This window comes from Xyrauchen texanus, chromosome 8, assembly GCF_025860055.1.
Source record: "Xyrauchen texanus isolate HMW12.3.18 chromosome 8, RBS_HiC_50CHRs, whole genome shotgun sequence".
Taxonomy (NCBI): domain Eukaryota; kingdom Metazoa; phylum Chordata; class Actinopteri; order Cypriniformes; family Catostomidae; genus Xyrauchen; species Xyrauchen texanus.
Window position 1 is genome coordinate 28,377,089 of NC_068283.1, and position 23,647 is coordinate 28,400,735.

General features: G+C 45.4%; 1 protein-coding gene across 1 annotated transcript in view; it reads right to left on the reverse strand.

Moving 5' to 3' along the window:
• LOC127647520 (voltage-dependent T-type calcium channel subunit alpha-1I-like) overlaps positions 1-23,647 on the reverse strand; it is a 175,558-nt gene that overhangs the window by 137,660 nt on the left and 14,251 nt on the right. Inside the window, exon 2 of the mRNA XM_052131796.1 lies at positions 18,288-18,421. Coding sequence (XP_051987756.1) covers positions 18,288-18,421 — 134 coding nt within the window. The remainder of the gene's footprint in view (positions 1-18,287; positions 18,422-23,647) is intronic.

The window sequence follows — 23,647 nt, forward strand, 5'->3', positions numbered from 1 at the left end:
AAAACTAAAACTTCCTTGTGCATGTGCAGCATCTCCCCTCCACGACCCCACACATGACTCAAGTTCACAGACAAAATAAAAATTTCTTGAAAGCATTGTTTTCTAATGGGGAATGCAGTCAGCGGCTATAATTGTGCTGCAAATGACGGTACCCCCAGTTCTCTCTTTGCTGAAGCCAAAAGTGCACATTTTAAGCCCAACAGGTCGTAGATCAAATTTTTTCAGATGTCCAGGAGGAACAAGAGAACAATGATTTAGAAGAGGAGGAGGTATCTGAAGAAGAAGATGGGAAAGAATACAACCTAGAGCACGATGCATCATCTTCGGATGAAAAGGAAATCCCCCAAGCTGAAAGAGAGACATTTTTGTCAAAGAACAGAAAAATAACATGGTCCTTGTCAGCATATGACAACCAGGGCAGGATGGCAGCACAAAATGTCATAAGGATGACCCCAGGGCCCACAAGACATGCAGTTGCCCATGCCCAGGACATCGCCTCAACATTCTACAATGCAAGTCTACACAGGGAAGACGACCAGTGGAGGCCCGGAGAAGAACCAGAGGATGCGGGTTGTGCTTGATGTGACATATGGACTGAGGGAGCACAATGTCACGTGTGACAATTTCTTCACCTCTTATGAACTCAGCCAGCAGCTCATGAATAGGAAGATCACCATGGTTGGAACAGTTAGAAAGAACAAGTCTGAGCTCCCTCCTGCACTCCTCACAACAAAGGGGAGAGAGGCCTTCTCATCAAAGTTTGCCTTCACCCCCACCACCACTCTAGTTTCTTACCTTCCAAAGAGGAATAAGAATGTGGTCCTCCTGAGCACACTGCATAAAACGGCCGAGATCAGTGATCATGAGGACAGGAAGCCAGCCATCGTCCTTGACTACAATCACAACAAAGGATGTATGGACAACCTGGACAAGGTGATTGGAACTTGCAGCAGGAGGATGACTGCCCGCTGGCCCCTGGTCACCTTCCATAACATCATTGATGTGTCCTCATACAATGCCTTCGTGATATGGAACAAGATCAACCCTACCTGGATGCCTAATAAGCGGAACAAGAGGGTGTTTTTTCTTTCTGCACATTTATGCTACTTTCTTAGGCTATACAAGTGCTATCTCTTGCTAAACAATTAATGTTTACACCTATGCACCTATGCAATAATAATAATAAACCTCACTGATTAAATGTCTTTCTGCAGTGTGAAGAGGTAAAACCCACATATTCACAAAGTTTGTGATGAATGACAGGTTGTTTCTTCATGCAAACTAGATTTGGGGTTTAAAATTCAATTAAGCTGCTTTATTTTAGGGGTTTGGTGAAGGTGGGTAATTTTTTACCCTTAGGACAAGGGGAGTATGCAGAATGTTAACCCTCTGGGGTCGACTTACGCGCCGGCGTGTCCTGCTGGATATTTTCTTCATTACAGCAGAAACAACTTCAAATACTCTGTAATTTTGGGGCATACAGATAAGTGTAAGACATCATTAGAGACTATAAAGGGTCTTCTTTTATATGTGTAACAACAAAACCTTGTGCTTTTGTAAAATAAAGAAAATAAAAAGGGTGAGCTTTCAGCAGTCTCCGTGTTCACAAACATATTTATGAAACACGTCACAAAAATTAACTGAAACTCTGCGAATACTTATCACACAAACATGAAACATATGTCTAAAGAAACCTTAAAATGTCTACTTTTAAATAAAACAATTCAAATTTAAACAAATATTCTCCTGCAATCTGTATGAAACAAAGCGATGTAAATTTTTTACCGGTTCATCTAATTATAGATAATGTGATCACACCCACCAGAGCGTGCCATTCATAAGCTAATGTGCTGAGACGATCAATGCAAATGGTAAATGCCCCCGTCAGTGAGATTTGACGTAAACACAATTCATACATTTTTCTGCACGTTTGTAATGATACACAGGAGAGGAAACTCCTGGATAATAAGGAAGAGTTCACATTTTCCTCAGAAGAAGAGCAGGACTCTGAAGAACATTTGTATTTTGAAGAGAGACTTGATCCAGCCGAGGATACAATTCCGGACTAGTAAGTAATTTAGTTTTCTTTAGTTGACATGCTATTTTATATAAACATGTACATATTTTACCAGTGGGACTGTTTCCAGACTTAACAGCCAAGATTCAGTAGTATTAACATTTGAAATATGTCCTAATAAGCAAGTTTAAGTTACATTTAAATGCTGTTTCAGTTAAAGCAGGTATTTAAATGGTATGCTGTATGATACAAATATCATATGTAATATGATATAAAAATAATATGAATGTTTAGAATATATATTTATCTAGTGTTTATGCTGCCTCATTGTCATCAACATCAACAACATCATTATCATCAACAAAGCTTGTGCTTGCAAATAGCTGTTCAGGTGTAAATTAGAAAAATGCACTATAAATATGACCATATTAGCAAATCAGCATATTATAATGATTTCTGAAGGATCATGTGACACTGAAGACTGCAGTAATGATGCTGAAAATTCAGCTTTGATCACAAATTGCATTTTACAATATAATCAAATAGAAAACTGTTCTTTTAAATTGTAAAAATAGTTCAAAATATCACTGTTTTACTGTATTTTGGATCAAATAAATGCAGTCTTGGTGAGCAGAAGAAACTTCTTTTAAATGGTAGTGTAGGTCTAAAATTAAGTAAAGTCTTTATGTAAAGAAAATGTATAGTCAGATGACTTCTTTTAACTTAAAACATGATTTTGATCATTAAGTCTCCTCACATTCATTCTCTTTCTGTCACATTCCTCATTGATAGGCCCAGAGGAGGGGTATTTTGTCTTCTCAGGTGTAAATCACCTCAATATTCATTATATGCACACCTTGCATATAAACTTTCAACACTAAAACTGTCTTACAAAAGTTAAATTACTATATTGTTTTGTATGAATGAGTGATCAGGATGGTTTTAACATCACTTTGTAGCACTAATTCTAGGCTACAAGATCCAGTTCTCAAAAGTCTTGTGGACAAATGTTTAGTATGTGTTATGGCGTTATTTCAATGACTTAAAATGTTTGTTTTTTCAAAACCACGCATAAACGTCATTTTCTCAAAAATAGAAACCTGTGCATACATGTTGCTCACATATAATTTAGCCCAGTTTGTGCTGAATACAGTGTTATTGGACTTTAGACATTAATGTGTTTTTAAGCAACTGAAAAAAGCACAAATGTCAAGGCATGTCAAAACTTCTCCAGGGCCCAAAACACCTTCAGACCCCAGAGGGTTAACTACTGCGCTACTCATTGACCATCTTATTCAAAACGTGCTAACGAGATGAAGCTCTCACAATATAATTCACAACGAGCTAACACTATGTCTGTGAATGACAATCAAGACAGCTGCCTCGCTGTCCAGTCAGGTTCAAACCACCTACCAAGGCACCACAACATCATGTCTGATGATCTATCAAAAATTCAGGTAAACTGTAGAGATATATATTTCATATTTAACACATTTTTAATTTTTTTATTATTTTAGCATTTTTCAGGTTTCGGACACAGCCAAGCCTATGTTAAAGGCCCATTCAGTAATTTTTTGCTCGTGTCATCTTGGACTTACAGTGACACCTAGTGGTGTGGATGCAGCATCATTCAAAATCAATAGTTTTCATTTACAGATGCCATTGTAGAAATTCACTATTCAAAATCATTCATGATTTATTTAATCCAAGAGTGAAAGTGTCCAATAACAAGATGGTTACTGAGAATCAGCTGGTCATGTGATTCTAAAATGGCAGCCCCCATGAGGGTGCCCCTGCCCCATGTAGAGTAAAATAGCTTTTATATGGTTACTGATATGACTAGAGTCCTCATTTCATGTAAGTGGTCATGATTTTATACATATGTTTAAAAAAAAAAAAAAAATACTGAGTGCATACATACATTTATGATACCAAATCTGAACACTGAAAATACTATTTTTCTCCTTCCTTCTCTCTCCCTCTCTCTCTCTATCACACACACTAGATTTATCTGCTTCATAATGAATTATTGAAAAGCCAGCATGGCTTCAGAAAACCACCAAAGTTTGAAGAACACTCCTCACTGACACGCTCTCCCTCGTTTCCTTTAACTCGGCCCCTTTCATTCTCTCTGTAACAGGTTCGAGGAATGAGGAAGTGGGAGACGGCAAATCCAACTCTAAAGTAAATTTACTCTTCACACAAAAACATGTTTTCTTGACTGTGTAATGGTAAAACTTCACATTAAAACACTCAAACTCTATATATAGTGGGACTGGCAGCGGCCAACACACTTTAAGCTTCAGCTGGGCTCCCCCTCACTCTGAGGTCTGGCCCCTTTTATTTCCCCCTTACTGCTTCCTCTCTCCCCAGATGAATGCTCGACCACAGCCTCGCCTCCACATACCCCCTCCACCTGACTCAGGCTGGGGGAACTGTCTGGCCTGCCCGCTTCCCCCACTTTCTGGAGAGAAAGTCCATGACCCCAGCCTGTGGACCACCTCGAACTTAAATGGCTGGAGTGCCATATACCAACAGGTGATCCGAGCATTGGCTTCTTTCATGCGGTGAAGATATTGGATCGGGGCATGGTCCAAACAGAGGGTGAACGCTCGTCCAAACATATAGTAGCGGAGGGACTACCCCCTTGATGGCCAAGCACTCCTTCTCAATGGTGCTGTACTTCGTCTCTCTCATAGAGAGCTTCCGACCAATGTACAGCACCTCCCCCTCCGCCACTTGGAACAGTACCACACCCAGCCCCCTTTTCGAGTCGTCCGTCTGCAAAACAAAAGGGAGAGAGAAGTCAGGGAAATGCAGAAGCGGCCCACCACAAAGTGCAGCTTTAACTTGCGTGAATGCTTGTTGGTATGGCTCCTTCCACTGGACTGGGTCTGGAGCTCCCTTTTTAGTGAGATCAGTCAGTTGGCTGGTGACATCAGAATAATTATGCACAAACCTTTGATAATAGCCAGCCAGCCCCAGGGACTGTCTCACCTCCTTTTTGGTCTTGGGTGTCAGGCAGGTCGCAATCGCTGGGGTTTTATCAATTTGGGGCCATGCCTGACCGTGACCCAAGTGGGACCCCAGATACTGTACCTCCACCTGACCAATTGGGTTTGTTGTGACCCCCGCTCATTGCAGTGACTTCAGAATGACCCTCAGATGCTGCATGTGCTGCCGCCAATCATTACACTAAATAATGCATACGCAGAATGTGGTCTGAGAACCCTGTCCATAAGATGCTGAAACATAGTCAGGGCCCCAAACAAACTGAACAGAAGGGTCACAAATTGGTGTAAACCAAACGGTGTGGAGAAGGCCTTTTTTCTGCGTTGAAAAGGATCTTCCAATATCGCTTTGTTAAATCCAATGTCGAATAAAAGTGAGCCGTGCCCAACCAATCGAGCAGTTTGTCAATGCGAGGCATTGGATAAGCATCAAATTTCGACACCGCGTTAACTTTATTATAATCCACACAGAACTGGACCGAGCCATCGCTCTTAGGTTCCAGAACCACTGGGCTGGCCCAATCACTGTGGGATCCTTCTATTACCCCCATATCAAGCATGCACTTTAATTCTTCCCGTACTACCCATTTCTTGTGTTGAGTAGTACCTCTCATCTCATGGGGTTGTCTCAATGTGGTGTTTTATGAGATTATTGCGGCCGGGGAGAGGCGAGAACATGTCAGAGAAATTATTTTGCAACCTGGTAACTTATGTATGTTGTGACGGCGAGAGGTGGTCTCCACAAGGGACCATGGTGAACTGATTGGCTTTTAGATTCCCCTCCACTCTGAGCCCCTTCCTCTCCAGAACAACCATTGCCAAGGATATGGGGACCACCACTTTCCATGGTTTTAGTAGGTTGAGGTGGTAAAGCTGACATGCCCCATATAAACTAACTCATAGTCGACTTCTCAAACTTGCCATTTGACCTCAAAAGGCCCTTGCCACTTCATGAGTAATTTCGACCTCAGTGTGGGCAGCAATACAAGTACTTTATCTCCCTGTGCAATATCACATAGCCAAGCTCCCCTGTTACAGCTGGGACTGACTTTATTGCGCCTGTAGCAAATTCTCCTGTGATAGTCGCCCTAGTGTGTGGAGTTTTGCTCTCAGGTCAAGAAAGTATTGAATTTAATTTTAGCTCTGTGAAGGTCACTCCTCCTAATTTTCCTTCATTATGTCTAACATGCCACGGGGCTTACACCCATATAACAATTAAAATGGGGAAGACCCTGTGGAGGCTTGCAGGACCAAATAGCAGGGGTTTACCACTTATCTCAGTTCCGAGCATCTTCGTGCATGAACTTACGAATCGTATTCTTTAAGGTCTTATTAAATCATTCATCCAAGCTGTCCATTTGTGGAAGGTACACGCTTGTATGAATCGATTTAATACTCAATAATTTGTACAGCTCACGTATTGTACATGACATAAAAGCTGTGCCCTGATCAGGGAGGATTTATTTAAGAATCCTCACTTTGGAGATACTTTTTAGTGTGAGTGGCACTATTCCGGATATCACATTGCGTAATCCACCAGGACTAACTGAAAGCGATGCCCACGTGCTGTCTGTCCATTACCGGGCACTGCTCTTGAACATGACCCAGCTCCCCACAACTCCAGTAGACAAGCCCAAGCCTCTCGTCCACACCTGTGGCAGCAGACTCCTTCACCGGGGATGAAGAGAGGGGGAGGCAGGGTTTGTGGAAGCAGAGAACCCCATGACCAGGGAGCCAAAGGGGGTTGGAAGAGAACAGGGGAGGAGACCGTAGAGGGGGGAAGGGTGTGGGGCGTGCCAGTCCCCGGGTACACTGCCAGATGGTCTTCCGCCAGCTATATCGTTACATCCAGCGACACCGGTTGATGGCACAGGACCCACTCAGACATCCCCTTCGGCAACAGGGAGACAAACTGATCCAGCACCACCAGGTTGATGATATCCTCGGCATCACTGTATTCCTTGGCCAGCACCCACCACCAGCAGGCATCACAAAGCTGCTGGGCAAAGGCAAATGGGTGGCCGACCTCGCTCAGCATTAAGTAGCAAAAACACTGAAGGTGTTCTTCTGGGCTGCAGCTGACCCATTGCAAGATGTACTTCTTCAACACCGAGTAGTCCAGGAGGTTGGCGACCGGAAGCTGTTGTGCTGTGAACTGGGCTTCCCCGGTCAGCAGCAGCAGAAGATGGACCACCCAATGTTTCCTCGGCCACTTCAGTGCTTTGGTGGTGTGCTCAAAGAGCTCAAGCTAGGCCTCCAGATCATCTTGAGGTGCCATCTTGGTGAGCAACACATGGGGGTGCGCAGTTGTCGGGAATGGGGAAGCCGCCCCCTCCTGGGATACTAAGCTCCACAGCACCCACCAGTCCTTATCCTAGGCCCGATGGAGCACCTCAAAGTGCTGTTGCTGATCTCTCCGAAGCTCCATGAGGGCCTGATATTGGCTTTGGTGGATGCTGGCAAAGGACCGGAAGAATTCCTTCAGCAGCGACGACTCCATGACAGCGAATCCTTCTTCCTCTAATCCTGGGTTTCGGCAACAGTGTAACAGGTTTGAGGAATGAGGAAGCGGGAGACAGTGAATCCAACTCAAACACGTTTGCTTGACTATACAACAGTAAGCTCCACACTCTCCTTCTCTCTCTAAACACACAACCTCTCCATCACTGTCCAAAGTTTTCCATTCTTTGCCTCCTCTAATCACCCATCTCTTCATCCTCCTTTGATTTATTGACTTGAACTCATTCTTAACTTCCCTACTCATTCGATATAAATCTTCTCTGTAAAAAATATTTCCTCTCCTCTTTCATTTACAATTTCCACAAAATCTTATTCTTATCTTATACTTTTTTACACCTGGACATGCTGAGGGATCAATAAACCATCACTCAATAAACACCAGCTAATCACATACAACAGCTGGCCCTCTCATTAGCATACATGCATTTTTCATGTAAAGTGGGCTGTTTAGGATAGAGGATCAGAGAGGGTATTGGACTGCTAAGTGAAGAACAATAAATGATGAGTTATTTTGACAGGTGTATAATCAGACAACATTGTAGCTTTAGGAGAGTTCTTCACTGTGTTCGTGATTGGCTACATAAAAGCAGGCTATTGGTGAAAATGCACAAACATGCGCTCAGTGGCACTTACACTCAGAGCAAATATTCTGTCAGAAGTCAGACTGACCAGGTTGGAAGATCCAAAAATATCAGCAGTTCTTTTTTCCCCTTTTAGCCATGTCAAATCAGTGGAAATGTCAGACTGGTGATTGAAAAGTTGTATAAAGTGAGAATACCCTCTCCAAACACACTGACATTAACACAATTTATACAGACACACTTTAAAGGCAAAATGAGGCAACATGATTCTGTCATTGACAGAGGGAGACAAGGGTCCATTCACAGCTGAACCAGCATCATATGGACAAATATTACCAAAGACACATATACACACATGTAAATGATAACACATCAGTTCAATTTACTCTTCACCTGGAGGTATTAAACCTGCAGGAGAGCTATCTGGATCGCACACTCTATATCACAACCAACAAGACAACTGACCTTACTTTAAATTATATATGATGTATAATTAAAAACAAATAAATTCTCAGTCTAAAGCAGGGGTGTCAAACTCAGTTTCAGCCTTTGCCACAAGTGAGTTATGTGTGCCATAACAGGGATGGTTGAAAATGTGGCAATGGCACATTTTCAGCATTTCTGTCATGAAAACAATCATCTAAATACCACAACAGGTAGTGCAAAATCCATAGTAATTTTGTTTAAATGTTTGTGATGTGTGGATTGAAAAGACTTCTAATATATGTCTGCATGACACAGTGTTTTCACTGTTTTCTTTGTCAGTGCTGTTTAGAATGTCTGGGCATTTGGGGTTTTGCAACAGAGAATTTTGTGTTGCATGCAATTGGGATTTGCTCTCCACACCACACTTCTCACGAGCACTGTTTATATGGTCTGCACTCTGTCTAAACCAGTCAGTGAATAAACACATTTGCCTTGCACTCGTGCACTTCTTTCCATTCTGTCATGCTGATAATTGATAGGGGTAATGGCTAGCGATGATCTGCACAGTTGTGACCGTTCCACGCATAAACACACCAGCTCTGTGCTCGCAATCCATTGAGCCATGATGATAATTGATGCGTATGCCATGGTTTCGTTACTCTTTTTAAGTGAGAAAAATGCAGTTAAAAAATAAGGTTTGAATGAAAGGGGAATGCTCATTAATATTCACGAGGAAAGCGCTAACTGACTGGTCAGTGACACATTCTGTTCACTTGCCATTCTAAGTTTCTAAAATTAGCTTATGGGCCACATGACATACAGACAGACAGACAGACAGACAGACAGACAGACAGACAGACAGACAGACAGACAGATAGATAGATAGATAGATAGATAGATAGATAGATAGATAGATAGATAGATAGATAGATAGATAGATAGATAGATAGATAGTCTGTAGTACTGACTAAGCTAATAATATAACTCAGCCCCTTCAGGTGAATGTACTATATCTTCAACAGTATAATTGAATTACAAATTATATAAGCTGTGCCAAGCTGTGAGGGATCGTGCCATCGAAGGGAAGAAAAAGAAAAAAAAAAAAAAAAAATACATGAGAAATACAAAGCATTGCAGCATATGTGAGGTTTTATAGAGAGAGGCATACATAAACAGAGGCAAATCCTAAACAGAAGCTCAAAAGGAAGAGAGATTGTACAAAACAAAAAGAGAGAGAGGTCAGAGGTAAGGAGCGTTCTCGGCTGTTTCTGCACACATTAATCAGAATGTGTGTCTGTGAGAGTAATTAGCTACCTGCCGACAGGCAGCCTCTCTCTAACTGTTTTCTGCATCCTTTTTCTCCTGCTCCCTCTTCATCTCCCTCACTTTCATGTACCAGCAGCCATCTACAGTGTTAATGTGTACACATATACGCTGTTGTACGCATCTTGTGATGTGAGACTGCAGAAATTATGACTCTGGTGTAGGGACAGAAGAGAGAAAGAGCAAATTGAGCAAATTGCATCATCTTCTGACTTCAGACATCAACCGATAACAATAACGTACATCTGATCTGCCCATGTAAGCATACTCAATGTGTCTGAGCAGTTGTAGTGATTCTTTTTACATGCTGCAAAGTGTAATGCACAGATCTGTTATTTTAACACATGTAATATTTTTATAAAATTACAAGTTTTACATTTTTGCCTTTATAGCCTCCACAAATGGTCCCCATTCACTTCCATTGTAAGTGCTTCACTGCAACCTCGATTTTTGCTTTTTATAAAGAAAAGTTGGGATGAGTTTATATAAATGTTTGTAGTAATCAGCATTATGCCACAAATCTTGTCGATTGAGCTTAACTTAATTGGACCCAGAACATTTATTTAAGACATAACTTGCTTTGTTTATATTAATACCCCCCTGGACAGTGCAAATTGGTCTTGGTCAAAATTGATCCAAACTGAAATTAAAACCTGGGCTACATATCCCAAAAGCATCATAAGCCCAAGTAGATCATAGAAACCATTGGCGCCAGTGATCTCTATGATCAACCTAAGCTTGTGATGCTTTTAAGAAATGCAGCCCTGGTCAGTTTTACTATAATTTAATTATTTATTTATTTCCAGTAATACACATCATTATATCATTTTAATCATTTGTAAAAGGTTAACATTGTTTCTCTTAGTACTTTACCAATACCTTTCCTCAAGCGCATGATACAGTTTACCCTTATTTATCCTAGTAAGTACCAGCTAATATAATCTACTTTGAGGTGACTTTTAATTAGTTATTTATCCAGAGTTCAGAAGGTAAATGTAGTAGGAAACGAGAAAAAAAATTGTCCTCTGTTTCTGCCATTCATATTAATATAATATAATACATGTTGCTAAAGAGAAAGAAACAATCACAAATCACAAAACTGAAATAGTCATCTTCATCCCAGAAGAACAGACATGGAACAGACTTATGTCTATCAACACAAATGGCCACATTGATAGCCATCATGTTAATGAGACTAATATTTCACTCAGCAAATCATGTGACCAGATGACTTGAAGTGTCCTGGTGGGTAGTTTGCATGTTCTGATATGTTGAATGATGTCACTTAAATGCAGGCAACCTGAGATTGACTCTGGCATGGTTTAATTTACATGAATATTTTTGTTTTAACAGAAAAACAAAACAAAAAACAGAAAATGGCATGGATACACTTGTCTTTGGACACTCTACAATGAGTCGACTAATGTAGATACTGAAATCATACAAACAGCAAAAGTGCTAAACATTTTTCCATTGAATGCTTTAAAGATATCTGGCAATGGATATTTTTTGTCTTATTTTTAAAGGCGAGTAGCTTAATTATTTAATAAGGCATTAGATATTAACAATTGTTCATGTGACCTCAATATGGCTGCATCCATGAGGCAGCTTTAATGCTTTCATAGCAATTTTAGCACATGCGTTTTCTATCTCTTTTTAGCACCGAGAGCTTTGAGGTCATGAAAACCACATAAAAACAACAGGTGGGACACTTCTACTCAAAACATACAGTATGTACTGTGAGATCTGAAGGATTGTAGCTGCAAAAACCTAGACAACCATCAGAACCATAGGTGTCATTTACACTGGGGATGCTGGGGACATGTCCCCACCACTTTTTGAAATGGCTGATTTTGTCCCCACCACTTTTTGAATGCATTTGGTTAAAATGTTCTGAAAAACCAAGCGAACCAAGAAATGTTAAAGGTGTATTTGCACAAAAGAAAACATGCAATGCAGTTTAGATACAGGAAGAAATAATGTGCATTGTCCAAAAAAGTAACTTAAACAAAAAAAACTATTATTGATTCTAAAATGACCCAAAAACATGCATGTGACGATCAGTAACTTGAACAAATTCTTGACACAGTTTCTTCTTGTCCAAGTTATCCATTCTCTCTCTGTAAACATGAGTCAGGTTTGTGACATTGAAGAGCGCAGCCAGGTCTTCAGGCATCTCAAGGCACTGAAGCTTCTCTCTGCTTCAGCAGATGAGGCAGGAACAACAAGCAACAAAGGCAGAAGTGCCTCAACTTGACTGAAGAGACCATGGACCTCAGGAACCATGTTCCTCATGATTTCTGACACATCTGAGCAGGTTTTGTAGGTGTAATTGGCAGTGAACATGGCCAGCTGCACCTTTAGGGACTAGAACTGCAGCTCTGGATACAGGTCAACCACGTCATCAACTTGACCAGAGAGTAGGACTTTCTCCAGCATGACCAGGTGCTGTAGCCCTTCCTGTTCAAACCGCTTTGTCAGCTGTGTTGTCACAATGTCGAGGACTTGGAAGAACTGTACACGGTAGTACTCGTGATCTATGGATGGATCGTAGGGCTCAGCTGGGCCAGCATGTCTCCTCTGTGGCTTTCGTAAGTGTGGCATCTTTATTGGTTCGATGTCCAAAGACGTAACCAAATCAGTTGCGCTGGTGTAGACTGTGATGAATGCTTCTTCTGTTCGTTGGCTCTGAAAGTGTTTTTTAACACAGTCAACTGCACTTAACATACCTACAACTGTTTTTCCTCTCCCCTGCAGTAAAGTGTTCAGGCCCTCTAACCCCATCATCACCTCTTTTGCCAGAAACAGGCCAAGGACCGTGGTGCCCTTTTGGAACTGCTCATGAAGGCCATTAGCTCTAGAAGCTGTGTCGGATGTGCTGGATGAAGCCATCTCTTCCAATGCAGGCAAGACTGCCTCATATTGACCAAGGATGGTGTCAATGGCTGGGGTGCACACTGTCCATCGTGTTGGGCACAAAGGTTTGAGTGTGATATAGGAACCACTTGTGGACTTTGCAACAGACTTGAAAATGGTCTTAAATTTGCCTGATTGTCCAAACAAGCACCCAACTCATGGGTCCACTGCAATGCATCCCTCACAATCGGTGTGGTTGAGCAAGCTGCTTGCGTGACCAGGTTGACGCAGTGAGGTCCACAGTGAACATAAACAGCAAGTGGCTGTTCTTTTCTGATGTGAGCCTGTACTCCTGACAGATGTCTTGACATATTGGCTGCTCCATCATAGGTCTGGCCACGCAGTCCTGAAAGGGGTAGGTTCAGGCGGAGTAGCACATCAGAGACAATCTTAGAAATGTGCTCACCTAAAAAAAGTAGTTTCTAATGTCTCCTCCCTTCTTCCTCTTGGACATTGTGCAGTTTGGGTTGCTGTAAATTAGGCTACTGCAGGTTAAATGTTTTGCTAGCTAAGTTACTGCATTTTTCTACAATTGATTATCCTGTGCAGTGTTGCCATATTGGGTGGGTTTCCGTCCAATTGGGCTACTTTTTATTACATTGGGCAGGGACAAATACCCTTGGGCTGGTAGATACAATGTGGACTGCTTTTGTCAACATTTGGCAGGTTTTGGATTGAAAATATTGTAAAACGATTTTTTTCAAACAAAATGTCATTTTATGATTAAAAACACAAATAATATTTTTTATAAACTCTGCTGTATACTCGCTCAAATATTTGATTGACATGAGTTTTATTCAATCATCGTAAGGAATGAGGGAGAACCTACATACTTACCCTGACGTGATTGGCTACTGACCAATGTCAGTCATATATTGAACTCTACATTTAGCTAGCTACACAGAGGCTGCGTGGTCTGTAAACAACAGAAGCCGGTTCTCAGCCCTCAAGTTGGGAGTTAGCTGACGTTAGTTAGAAATTCCATGGGACTACCGCTCCTTTCCAGCTTCATGGATTTGCGCTCTGGCCTGAGCAGGAATGGATGGACATGTGCTACGTTCAAGCTTTGAAGTGTTGGGGAGGAGGTTTCATTCATCCATGTATTAGCCGGGTAACAGAGTTAGTTCTTCTTCAAGTTTAAAATGTTTTCAACTTTAAGAGAAGATGTTGATCAACATTTTTATACAGCATATTTGCACTGTGTGTCACAAACGCTTTCGAGAGCACCTCCGCGGTCGGCCACCGGAGATCCGATTCACCTGAGTTCTAATTACCCACATAACGGGCTTGATCAATCCACAGCTGATCCCCATTTCATCTCCCTCTATTTAAGCTACACGCAGTCACACACTCGGTGCGAAGTCTTGTTTGTTCCGGCTACACTACTGAGCGTTCTGCTACCATTCCTGTTTGCTTATCTGCCTACCGACCTTGCTTTCACTGTTGTCTACGATTGATTACTGCCTGCCTACCTGAACCTTGCCTGTCTCTTCGTGATTGCCCTTGCTGCCTACCCTGACATCCTGCTTCCCTCACAACGCTCCTGCTCTGCCTACGTTTGCCCTGATTCCCCATTGCCTGACCATTGCCTGCATATATCTGTGAGTTTCAATAAAACACTGCTTATGGATCCCAGCCTACCTGAGTCTTTGTTACAGAAGACTTCGCCAAACATTGATCCAGCGGTGATATCACGTATGGCTGAAGAGCTCACCACCCAAGCGAATCAGCTATCTGCACAACACCATCAACTCGGCCGTCTGATGACCGCCATGGATGAAATTATGCGGACTGTACAAGCTCTCAGCCAGCCAGCACCGGAGCCCACCGTGCCTCCAGCCAGCCCAGCGGCCGACGCCGTTCCTCACTACCAACCGATCACCGGCCCTCGCCTCGCACATCCCGAGAAGTTTGACGGTACGCCCTCGAAGTGCAAAAGCTTCTTCATGCAGTGCACGGTCTTCCTTTCTCAACAACCGGCACTTTACCCCACCAATGAGAGTAAGATCCTCTTTGTATGTTCTGTGCTCACGGGCCGAGCTCTTGATTGGGCTACCGCGATCTGGACCAACCAGGGTTTCGCCCAGTCAACCTACGAATCCTTCCTGGACAGCCTGAAAACCGTCTTTGACCACCCCGAGGTGGTAAGAGCCCGGCGAACAGCTGCTAGCCCTGCGTCAGGAAATCGCGCGGCAGCGGATTACGCACTTTCCTTCCGCACCCTCGCTACGCGAGACCGGCTGGCGGAAAGCCCCTCAAGCTCCACTTTCGACAAGGGCTGAGTGCCGAGCTTCAGTCTGAACTGGCCTGCCGCGACGAAGGTATGTCTCTTGATCAATTCATCACTCTCGTCATACGCCTTGACAACCTCATCCGCTCCAGGCGGTCAACCCGGTGGTTCGTGCCGGCAGCTCCGACTCGCTTATTCCACGAGGAACCCGAACCGATGCAGGTCGGTCGGACCCATCTTTCTCACGAAGAGAAGGAACGCCGCCTCTCGCACAACCTCTGCCTCTACTGCGGCCAAGCGGGGCATCTACGCGCCAACTGCCCGCGACGCCCCCTACAGTCCGAGAGTCCATCCAGAGAGACCGGCCCTCCGCCCTCGAGGTTGACCCCGGCGCCGACCAGGTCCTCGCTTCAGGAGCCGCTCATAGGAGGGGGGTTCTGTCACAAACGCTTTCAAGAGCACCTCCGCGGTCGGCCACCGGAGATCCGATTCACCTGAGTTCTAATTACCCACATACCGGGCTTGATCAATCCACAGCTGATCCCCATTTCATCTCCCTCTATTTAAGCTACACGCAGTCACACACTCGGTGCGAAGTCTTGTTTGTTCCGGCTACACTACTGAGCGTTCTACTACCATTCCTGTTTGCTTATCTGCCTACCGACCTTGCTTTCACTGTTGTCTACGATTGATTACTGCCTGCCTACCTGAACCTTGCCTGTCTCTTCGTGATTGCCCTTGCTGCCTGCCCTGACATCCTGCTTCCCTCACAACGCTCCTGCTCTGCCTACGTTTGCCCTGATTCCCCATTGCCTGACCATTGCCTGCATATATCTGTGAGTTTCAATAAAACACTGCTTATGGATCCCAGCCTACCTGAGTCTTTGTTACAGAAGACTTCGCCAAACATTGATCCAGCGGTGATATCACGTATGGCTGAAGAGCTCACCACCCAAGCGAATCAGCTATCTGCACAACACCATCAACTCGGCCGTCTGATGACCACCATGGATGAAATTATGCGGGCTGTACAAGCTCTCAGCCAGCCAGCACCGGCGCCCACCGCGCCTCCAGCCAGCCCAGTGGCCGACGCCGTTCCTCACTACCAACCGATCACTGGCCCTCGCCTCGCACATCCCGAGAAGTTTGACGGTACGCCCTCGAAGTGCAAAGGCTTCTTCATGCAGTGCACGGTCTTCCTTTCTCAACAACCGGCACTTTACCCCACCAATGAGAGTAAGATCCTCTTTGTATGTTCTGTGCTCACGGGCCGAGCTCTCGATTGGGCTACTGCGATCTGGACCAACCAGGGTTTCGCCCAGTCAACCTACGAATCCTTCCTGGACAGCCTGAAAACCGTCTTTGACCACCCCGAGAGTGGTAAGAGCCCGGGCGAACAGCTGCTAGCCCTGCGTCAGGGAAATCGCACGGCAGCGGATTACGCACTTTCCTTCCGCACCCTCGCTACGCAGACCGGCTGGCCGGAAAGCCCCCTCAAGCTCCACTTTCGACAAGGGCTGAGTGCCGAGCTTCAGTCTGAACTGGCCTGCCGCGACGAAGGTATGTCTCTTGATCAATTCATCACTCTCGTCATACGCCTTGACAACCTCATCCGCTCCAGGCGGTCAACCCGGTGGTTCGTGCCGGCAGCTCCGACTCGCTTATTCCACGAGGAACCCGAACCGATGCAGGTCGGTCGGACCCATCTTTCTCACGAAGAGAAGGAACGCCGCCTCTCGCACAACCTCTGCCTCTACTGCGGCCAAGCGGGGCATCTACGCGCCAACTGCCCGCGACGCCCCCTACAGTCCGAGAGTCCATCCAGAGAGACCGGCCCTCCGCCCTCGAGGTTGACCCCGGCGCCGACCAGGTCCTCGCTTCAGGAGCCGCTCATAGGAGGGGGGTTCTGTCACAAACGCTTTCAAGAGCACCTCTGCGGTCGGCCACCGGAGATCCGATTCACCTGAGTTCTAATTACCCACATACCGGGCTTGATCAATCCACAGCTGATCCCCATTTCATCTCCCTCTATTTAAGCTACACGCAGTCACACACTCGGTGCGAAGTCTTGTTTGTTCCGGCTACACTACTGAGCGTTCTACTACCATTCCTGTTTGCTTATCTGCCTACCAACCTTGCTTTCCCTGTTGTCTACGATTGATTACTGCCTGCCTACCTGAACCTTGCCTGTCTCTTCGTGATTGCCCTTGCTGCCTGCCCTGACATCCTGCTTCCCTCACAACGCTCCTGCTCTGCCTACGTTTGCCCTGATTCCCCATTGCCTGACCATTGCCTGCATATATCTGTGAGTTTCAATAAAACACTGCTTATGGATCCCAGCCTACCTGAGTCTTTGTTACACTGTGATTGATTTAGGTAATTGTAGCTGATTAAGTAATTTACAGATCAATAAAAAAAAATTGGCTTTGTGTGGGTGTTTGTGCATGCGAGAGAGAGGGCCTGCATGCCATCTTACAGTTTTAAAATAGTTTGGATTTTGGAGTGGGTTTTTTTGTGGCATATATAATGACAGTATTTATTTCACGGCACTTTATAGTGGTTACGCTGCAATAGCAGAGGAGGATTTCACATTTTCTGGATTTGGTTGTCTGACTGCATTGCATTCTCTGTGGGTTGCAAATCCCAAATTTTATCTGGTGTTATTTGATTTTATCTGGGTTGTATGCTTATGGTGTGTTTTCTTTTACATATGTAATAAATTTCATTGTAATCATTGACTTAACATGCTGCTGTTTTCTACAGTATGGTGCTTTGGCACTGTTCGGTTGAGCTGGTGTTGCAGGGGTGGATATGATGACTGTTACATGAGCAGTCGACTTGGTGAGCATTTTACATTGAGTATTTTCATGTTGTTGACTGGCCTACGCTATGCCCATTTTCCATGTTATTCAATATTTTTCCCGTCCTGTCGTAATTTTTTTCATCTGACTTTTGTCCCCACCACTTTTCAACACAAACTGATGCCCGTGATCAGAACACATGAAAAATCCATCAAGAGCATTCTGGATGTAAACATGAAGCATAAGTGCTTTAGAGCTAAACTTCATGAAACCATTTGGACATACAAGAAGAGCAATTTCAGTTTCTCAGAACAGCTGAAATGAAATGTCCATTACTGCAGGTCACAGACTGTAGAAATCTCTACTGAGAAAAACACAAACACACTCATGACCCCTGCTTCACCTGCAGCCAGAATGGATGGCATATCAGGAAAGGTAGGAAGAAAACACAAGAGCCCTTACCCTGCCATGACGATGAAAAAGTCCAGTCTGTTCCAAGTATCGCCAAGGTAACAGCGACGGCCAAAGATCCCCAGAGCCACCATCTTCACCACCATCTCCAGTGCAAAGAAAATGTAGATAAATGCATCGAATGCCTAAGAAAGAGAGAGAAGATCAACAAATGTACTTTAGAGCTGTTAATGTCATTAAACTCTGCACAAGAGAAGAAAAGTGAGAATAGTGAAGGAATAATTTGTTTGTCTGACCTAAGGAATATGGGGGACGTATTTGGACAGCTTGTTTGAAAATAAACACTATTTTTGCAATTCTGTTTGGTGACGACAGTGTTGCACACATTACACACTTCAGTTTGATAATCTGACATACTGACAGAGAGTTATAGCAAAGGGAAGACGTTTATGTATGTATGTTTGTGGAGGAAATTAGGTCTTAGCGGCTGTTCATATCAAATGTGCGCCAAATGTTTTGCATCCATCCACTCTGTTTTTCAATGTAAACATGCTCTTTTCAGATGTCTTTCATCATTGCGCCATATGGAGTTCTTTTTTTTCAATGTCTTGGCAGGAGTGCAGGATTTTCCTAATCATAAGTAAACCATTTGTAAGTTGATTTCCTCAATAAATGTATACACTGTGGCTCTTTGACACTTTTAATATTGGTCTTTTTGTTTAGAGACCCATCCAGCCCGACACAACAGCATTGGCTTAACCAACAGTTTGGGGTGGAAAGATCTGTTAGTTTCCCCAATGACAGATGAAGGTTGTTTTCAGAAAGCTGTTTGAAAACAACATTTATTTTTGTAATTCCATTTGGTGGTGCTAATGGCAAAGCAATTACACACTTCAATTTTAAGTTTCTTGCTCCTCTGTTCCCCGTCTGTTGCTCACTCGACGTTGTGTTGAATTAAGCGACACTAGGGGACTTCCTTGAAGGCCTTGGTTACCTCTGAACTTGAAAAACGGCCAATGAGAATTTGGCAGACAGAATTTGCATGTCCGTCCCCCAGACATATGGGTATAAAAGGAGGGAATCCTGCATCTGTTCATTCAGATTTCTTCTTCGGAGCCGAGCGGTAGTGTGATCAGCAAGCTGAGATCACTTCTGTTCCACTCACCTCTGCAGCGTAGTGCAGCTTTTCTCCTGGGCACTTCGACAGCATTTCCTTAAAGAGCAAATAGACCTGTAAAAGAGTATATTTCCTCTAAAAGAGTATACACGTTGGCGTTGAACGTCTTTTTAAAGACGCTTCTTTTTAAAGATGTCTTTAAGCCTTTTTTATGTCTTTTTTGTGTAGTTCCTGGATGCGGCAGATATCTCTCTGCTTCTGACAGTCACAAGAGCTGCCTCGCGTGTCTGAGCTGCGAACACACGCAGGCAGCGTTTTATGAATAGTTCATGTAGCCATGGCAATTTTGCAGTCACGGCTTTCCTCCGAGAGAAAGCCACTTAAGCCCCCCCACGCCGCACCTCCTTCCTACGGGATTGGGGCTGGCGTGGCCGGCGATGAAGGCGATTTGGGGAGTGCTCCGACCCTGTGGGTATCTGGACCACTCCATCCCCCGGTGGAGGGCCGGGAGGGAAACCTCTTGCTGCACCCCGCCCGGGCCGCGGTACCCACATTTCCAGGAAAAAGAGAACGGTTCCCTCACTCCTACGGTCACCTAACCAGTGCCCCCACATGCTGTTCTCATGGCGGTCTGGTGCCAAACACCTACATTCACCGCACCATGGACGCAGTCCACTCGCCTCCATGCATTCGAATGTAGACTCCCGGCGGTCTGGTTCTGACGAGTCTAGAGGATGCCTCCATAGGACCTCTTACTCAGTCACTTTCCCGCCCCCAGCCGGGTACATAGAGCAAGGTATGTGCTTTGAGTTTTCTTCTCAGCACTGTTTCGGGATGCAACTTTGCTCCACGACATAATATTACCTGCTCCACCCACTGCGAAGCCCCACCGGGTATCATATAATATTACGTGATCATCCCCTTAGTGCCCCCCACTTGGAGCTTGGACGCGTCGCTTACGCTTCCAACCTGTTACGCTGGCTGGGACCATCCGACTCGGCGATGCGATTTAGTTCACCCGGCACTCGCTCCACAGGAATGAGATAGAGCTGTCCCTCCAGCCTTGAAGAAGCCAGAGTTCTACGGCCCTCACTTCATCGTACCCAAGACAGGCAGTGCGTGGCATCAAATCTTGGACCTGTGAGTTCCGAACCGACCTCACACAGACTCCCGTTCAAAGGTACTCACCCGGAAACCTATTCGAACTTATTCTAATGTCCAGCATCTAGATTGGTTCGCAGCGGCAGACCTGAGATATGTACTTTCACGTTTCTATTTTTCCTTGGCACAGACCCTTCCTACGGCTCACGTCCGACGGCCCGACGTACTAGTAGCAGGTCCTCCCCATCAGCTCGTCCCTGTTCCCTTGCATCTTCACGAAGATCGCAGAGACCGCCCTTGCCCCGCTAAGTGAAGTGGGCACCTGCATACTCGATTTCCTCAACTACTGGCTGAGTCTAGCTCACTCAACAAATGTGCCCACAGGGACCAGGTGCTCAGGCAACTCAGCCGTCTAGGGCTATAGGTCAACTGGGAAAAGAGCAACCTCTCACCGGTCCATCTCTTTTCTCAGCATGGAGACTCAGTCTCAACGACAGCGTGCCTTGTCACTCAGACAAGTCACAGCGGTTCCACTATGGCAGTTCCAGAGGCTCCTGGCTGCGAGAGGCTGCGCCACTCGGATTGATGCATATGAGATCGCTTCAGCACTGGCTTCAGACTCGAGTCCTGAGATGGGCATGGCGCCTTGGCACATACCTTGTGTTCATCACCTCTTTCTGCTGATAGACATCCAACCCTTGGACAGACCTCTGTTTGGGCAATGGGTACGCAGCCGCTGGCTCCTGGACGGGGCCCCGGTTGGGTTGTTACATCAACTGCCTAGATTTGCTGTATGTAATTTTTGCCCTGCAGAGGTTTCTCCTGATACTTTGGGGAAAGCACAACTTGATTCTTTCAGACAGCACCACCACGATAGCGTACATAAAACGCCATGGCGGCATATGCTCTTGTCACATTTCACAATTCGCCCACATCTCCTCCTTTGCAGCCAGCAGCGACCCCAGCGACGTTGCGCCCCACTCATATCCCGGGCAACCTCAACACGGCACACTCAGCAAAAAGTGGAGGCTCCACCCGCAGGCGGTCCAACTGATTTGGGAGCAGTTCGGCAAAGTCAAGTCAAGTCAAGTCAAGTCAAGTGGTTTTTATTGTCGTTTCAACCATATACAGTTAGTACAGTACACAGCAAAACGACACAACGTTCCTCCAGGACCATGGTGCTACATAAAAACAACAATGGACCAACATAGGACCACATGAGACTACACAACGAAATAAAATACCTATATAAACTACCTATATATACCTATATAAAGTGCACGTGCAAACATGTGCAAAAAGTACAGGACATTACAACAAATTACTGACAATGAACAGGACAATAGACAGTGCAGCGCCGACCAGTACTCAGTAGTGCAAAAAGATGAAAGTTTCTAAAAATGTAAACATAACATACTATGAGACGAGCCTCTCGAAGCACTTCATGATGATGGGTGTAAGTGTGACGGGACGGTAGTCGTTGAGGCAGGACACTGAAGACTTCTTTGGCATGGGGATGATGGTGGTGGCCTTGAAGCACCGGCGCTGCTCAGAGAGATGTTGAAGATGTCGGTAAGAACATCTGCTAGCTGGTCTGCACATCCTCTGAGCACTCTGCCAGGAATGTTGTCTGGTCCAGCAGCCTTCCGTGGGTTGACTCTACGTAGAGTTTTCCTCACATCTGCCGTGGTAAGACAGAGCACCTGGTCGTTGGGAGGAGGGGTGGACTTCCTCGCCATCACGTCGTTCTGCACTTCAAACCGAGCGTAGAAGTCGTTCAGCGCATCTGGAAGGGAGGCATCTTTGTCACAGGCAACTGATGTTGTCCTGTAGTTGGTGATGGCCTGGATGCCCTGCCACATGCGCCGCGTGTCACCGCTGTCCTGGAAGTGACTGTGGATTCTCTGGGCGTGTCGCGCTTTGCCTCTCTGATTGCCCGTGACAGTTTGGCCCTAGCTGTTCTTAGGGCTGCCTTATCGCCTGCTCTGAAGGCGGAGTCTCGGGACCTCAGCAGCGTCGCACCTCCGCAGTCATCCACGGCTTCTGGTTGGAGCGTGTGGTGATGGTATTGGAGAAAGTGACATCATCAATGCACTTGCTGATGTAGCTGGTCACTGATGCTGTGTATTCCTCCAAGTTGGTAGAATCGCCATATGTTGCAGCCTCCCTGAACATGTGCCAGTCAGTACACTCAAAACAGTCCTGAAGAGCAGAGATGGCTCCTGCTGGCCAGGTTTTCACCTGCTTCTGAAGCGGTTTTGTGTGTCTGACGAGCGGTCTGTATGCTGGAATTAACATAACAGAGATGTGGTCTGAGTAGCCGAGGTGGGGGCGGGGCTCCGCCGTGCAGCGCCTGGGATGTTTGTGTAAACAAGATCAAGCCGTTCAGCCCTCTCGTTGCAAAGTCCACATACTGATGGAATTTAGGGAGCACTGTCTTGAGATTTGCATGGTTGAAATCTCCGGCGACAATAAACAGTCCGTCGGGGTGAGCGTTCTGCAGTTCAGCTCATAGCCCCATACAGTTCACAGAAGCTTCCTTAGCGTTAGCGCTGGGGAATGTAAACTCGGTTATGCAAACAGTGGTGAATTCCGTGGTAGATAAAAGGTCTGCATCTAACAGTCACAAGCTCCAACAGCGATGAACAGTAACTAGAGACTAGCATAGAGTTCTTGCACCATTCCGTGTTGATGTAAACACACAAGCCACCACCGCGAGTCTTACCGCGAGAGAGCTGTATTTCTGTCGGCACGAAGCGAGGCGAGCCCGTCTAGCTGAATGGCGGCATCCGAACTCTGTCGCTGAGCCACGTCTCCGTGAAAACAAAGACGCAGCAGTCTCTAAACTCATGCTGCGTAGCCTGCTGGAGTCGGATATAGTCCAGTTTATTGTCCAGGAGCAAACATTTGAGAGCAGGATAGACGGGAGAGCCGTCCGGCTAGGGTTTGTTTTTAGCCTAGCATGGACCCCGCCCTCTTTCACGCTTCGCTCTCGCACACCGCTACGACATCCTCTCCCCGGCCACCGGCATCAGGTGGCGCCGAGGGCTGGAGGCCTGGTCTCCACAGCAAGCCGAGTACGCGTAGCGCCTCCTGCAGGTCATCATGCAGCTTGGTTTTTGCATGAGTCTTATATTTCAGTAGTGTCTGGCGATGGTAGACACGAACACCGGTTGCTCCGATGTCCATGTGT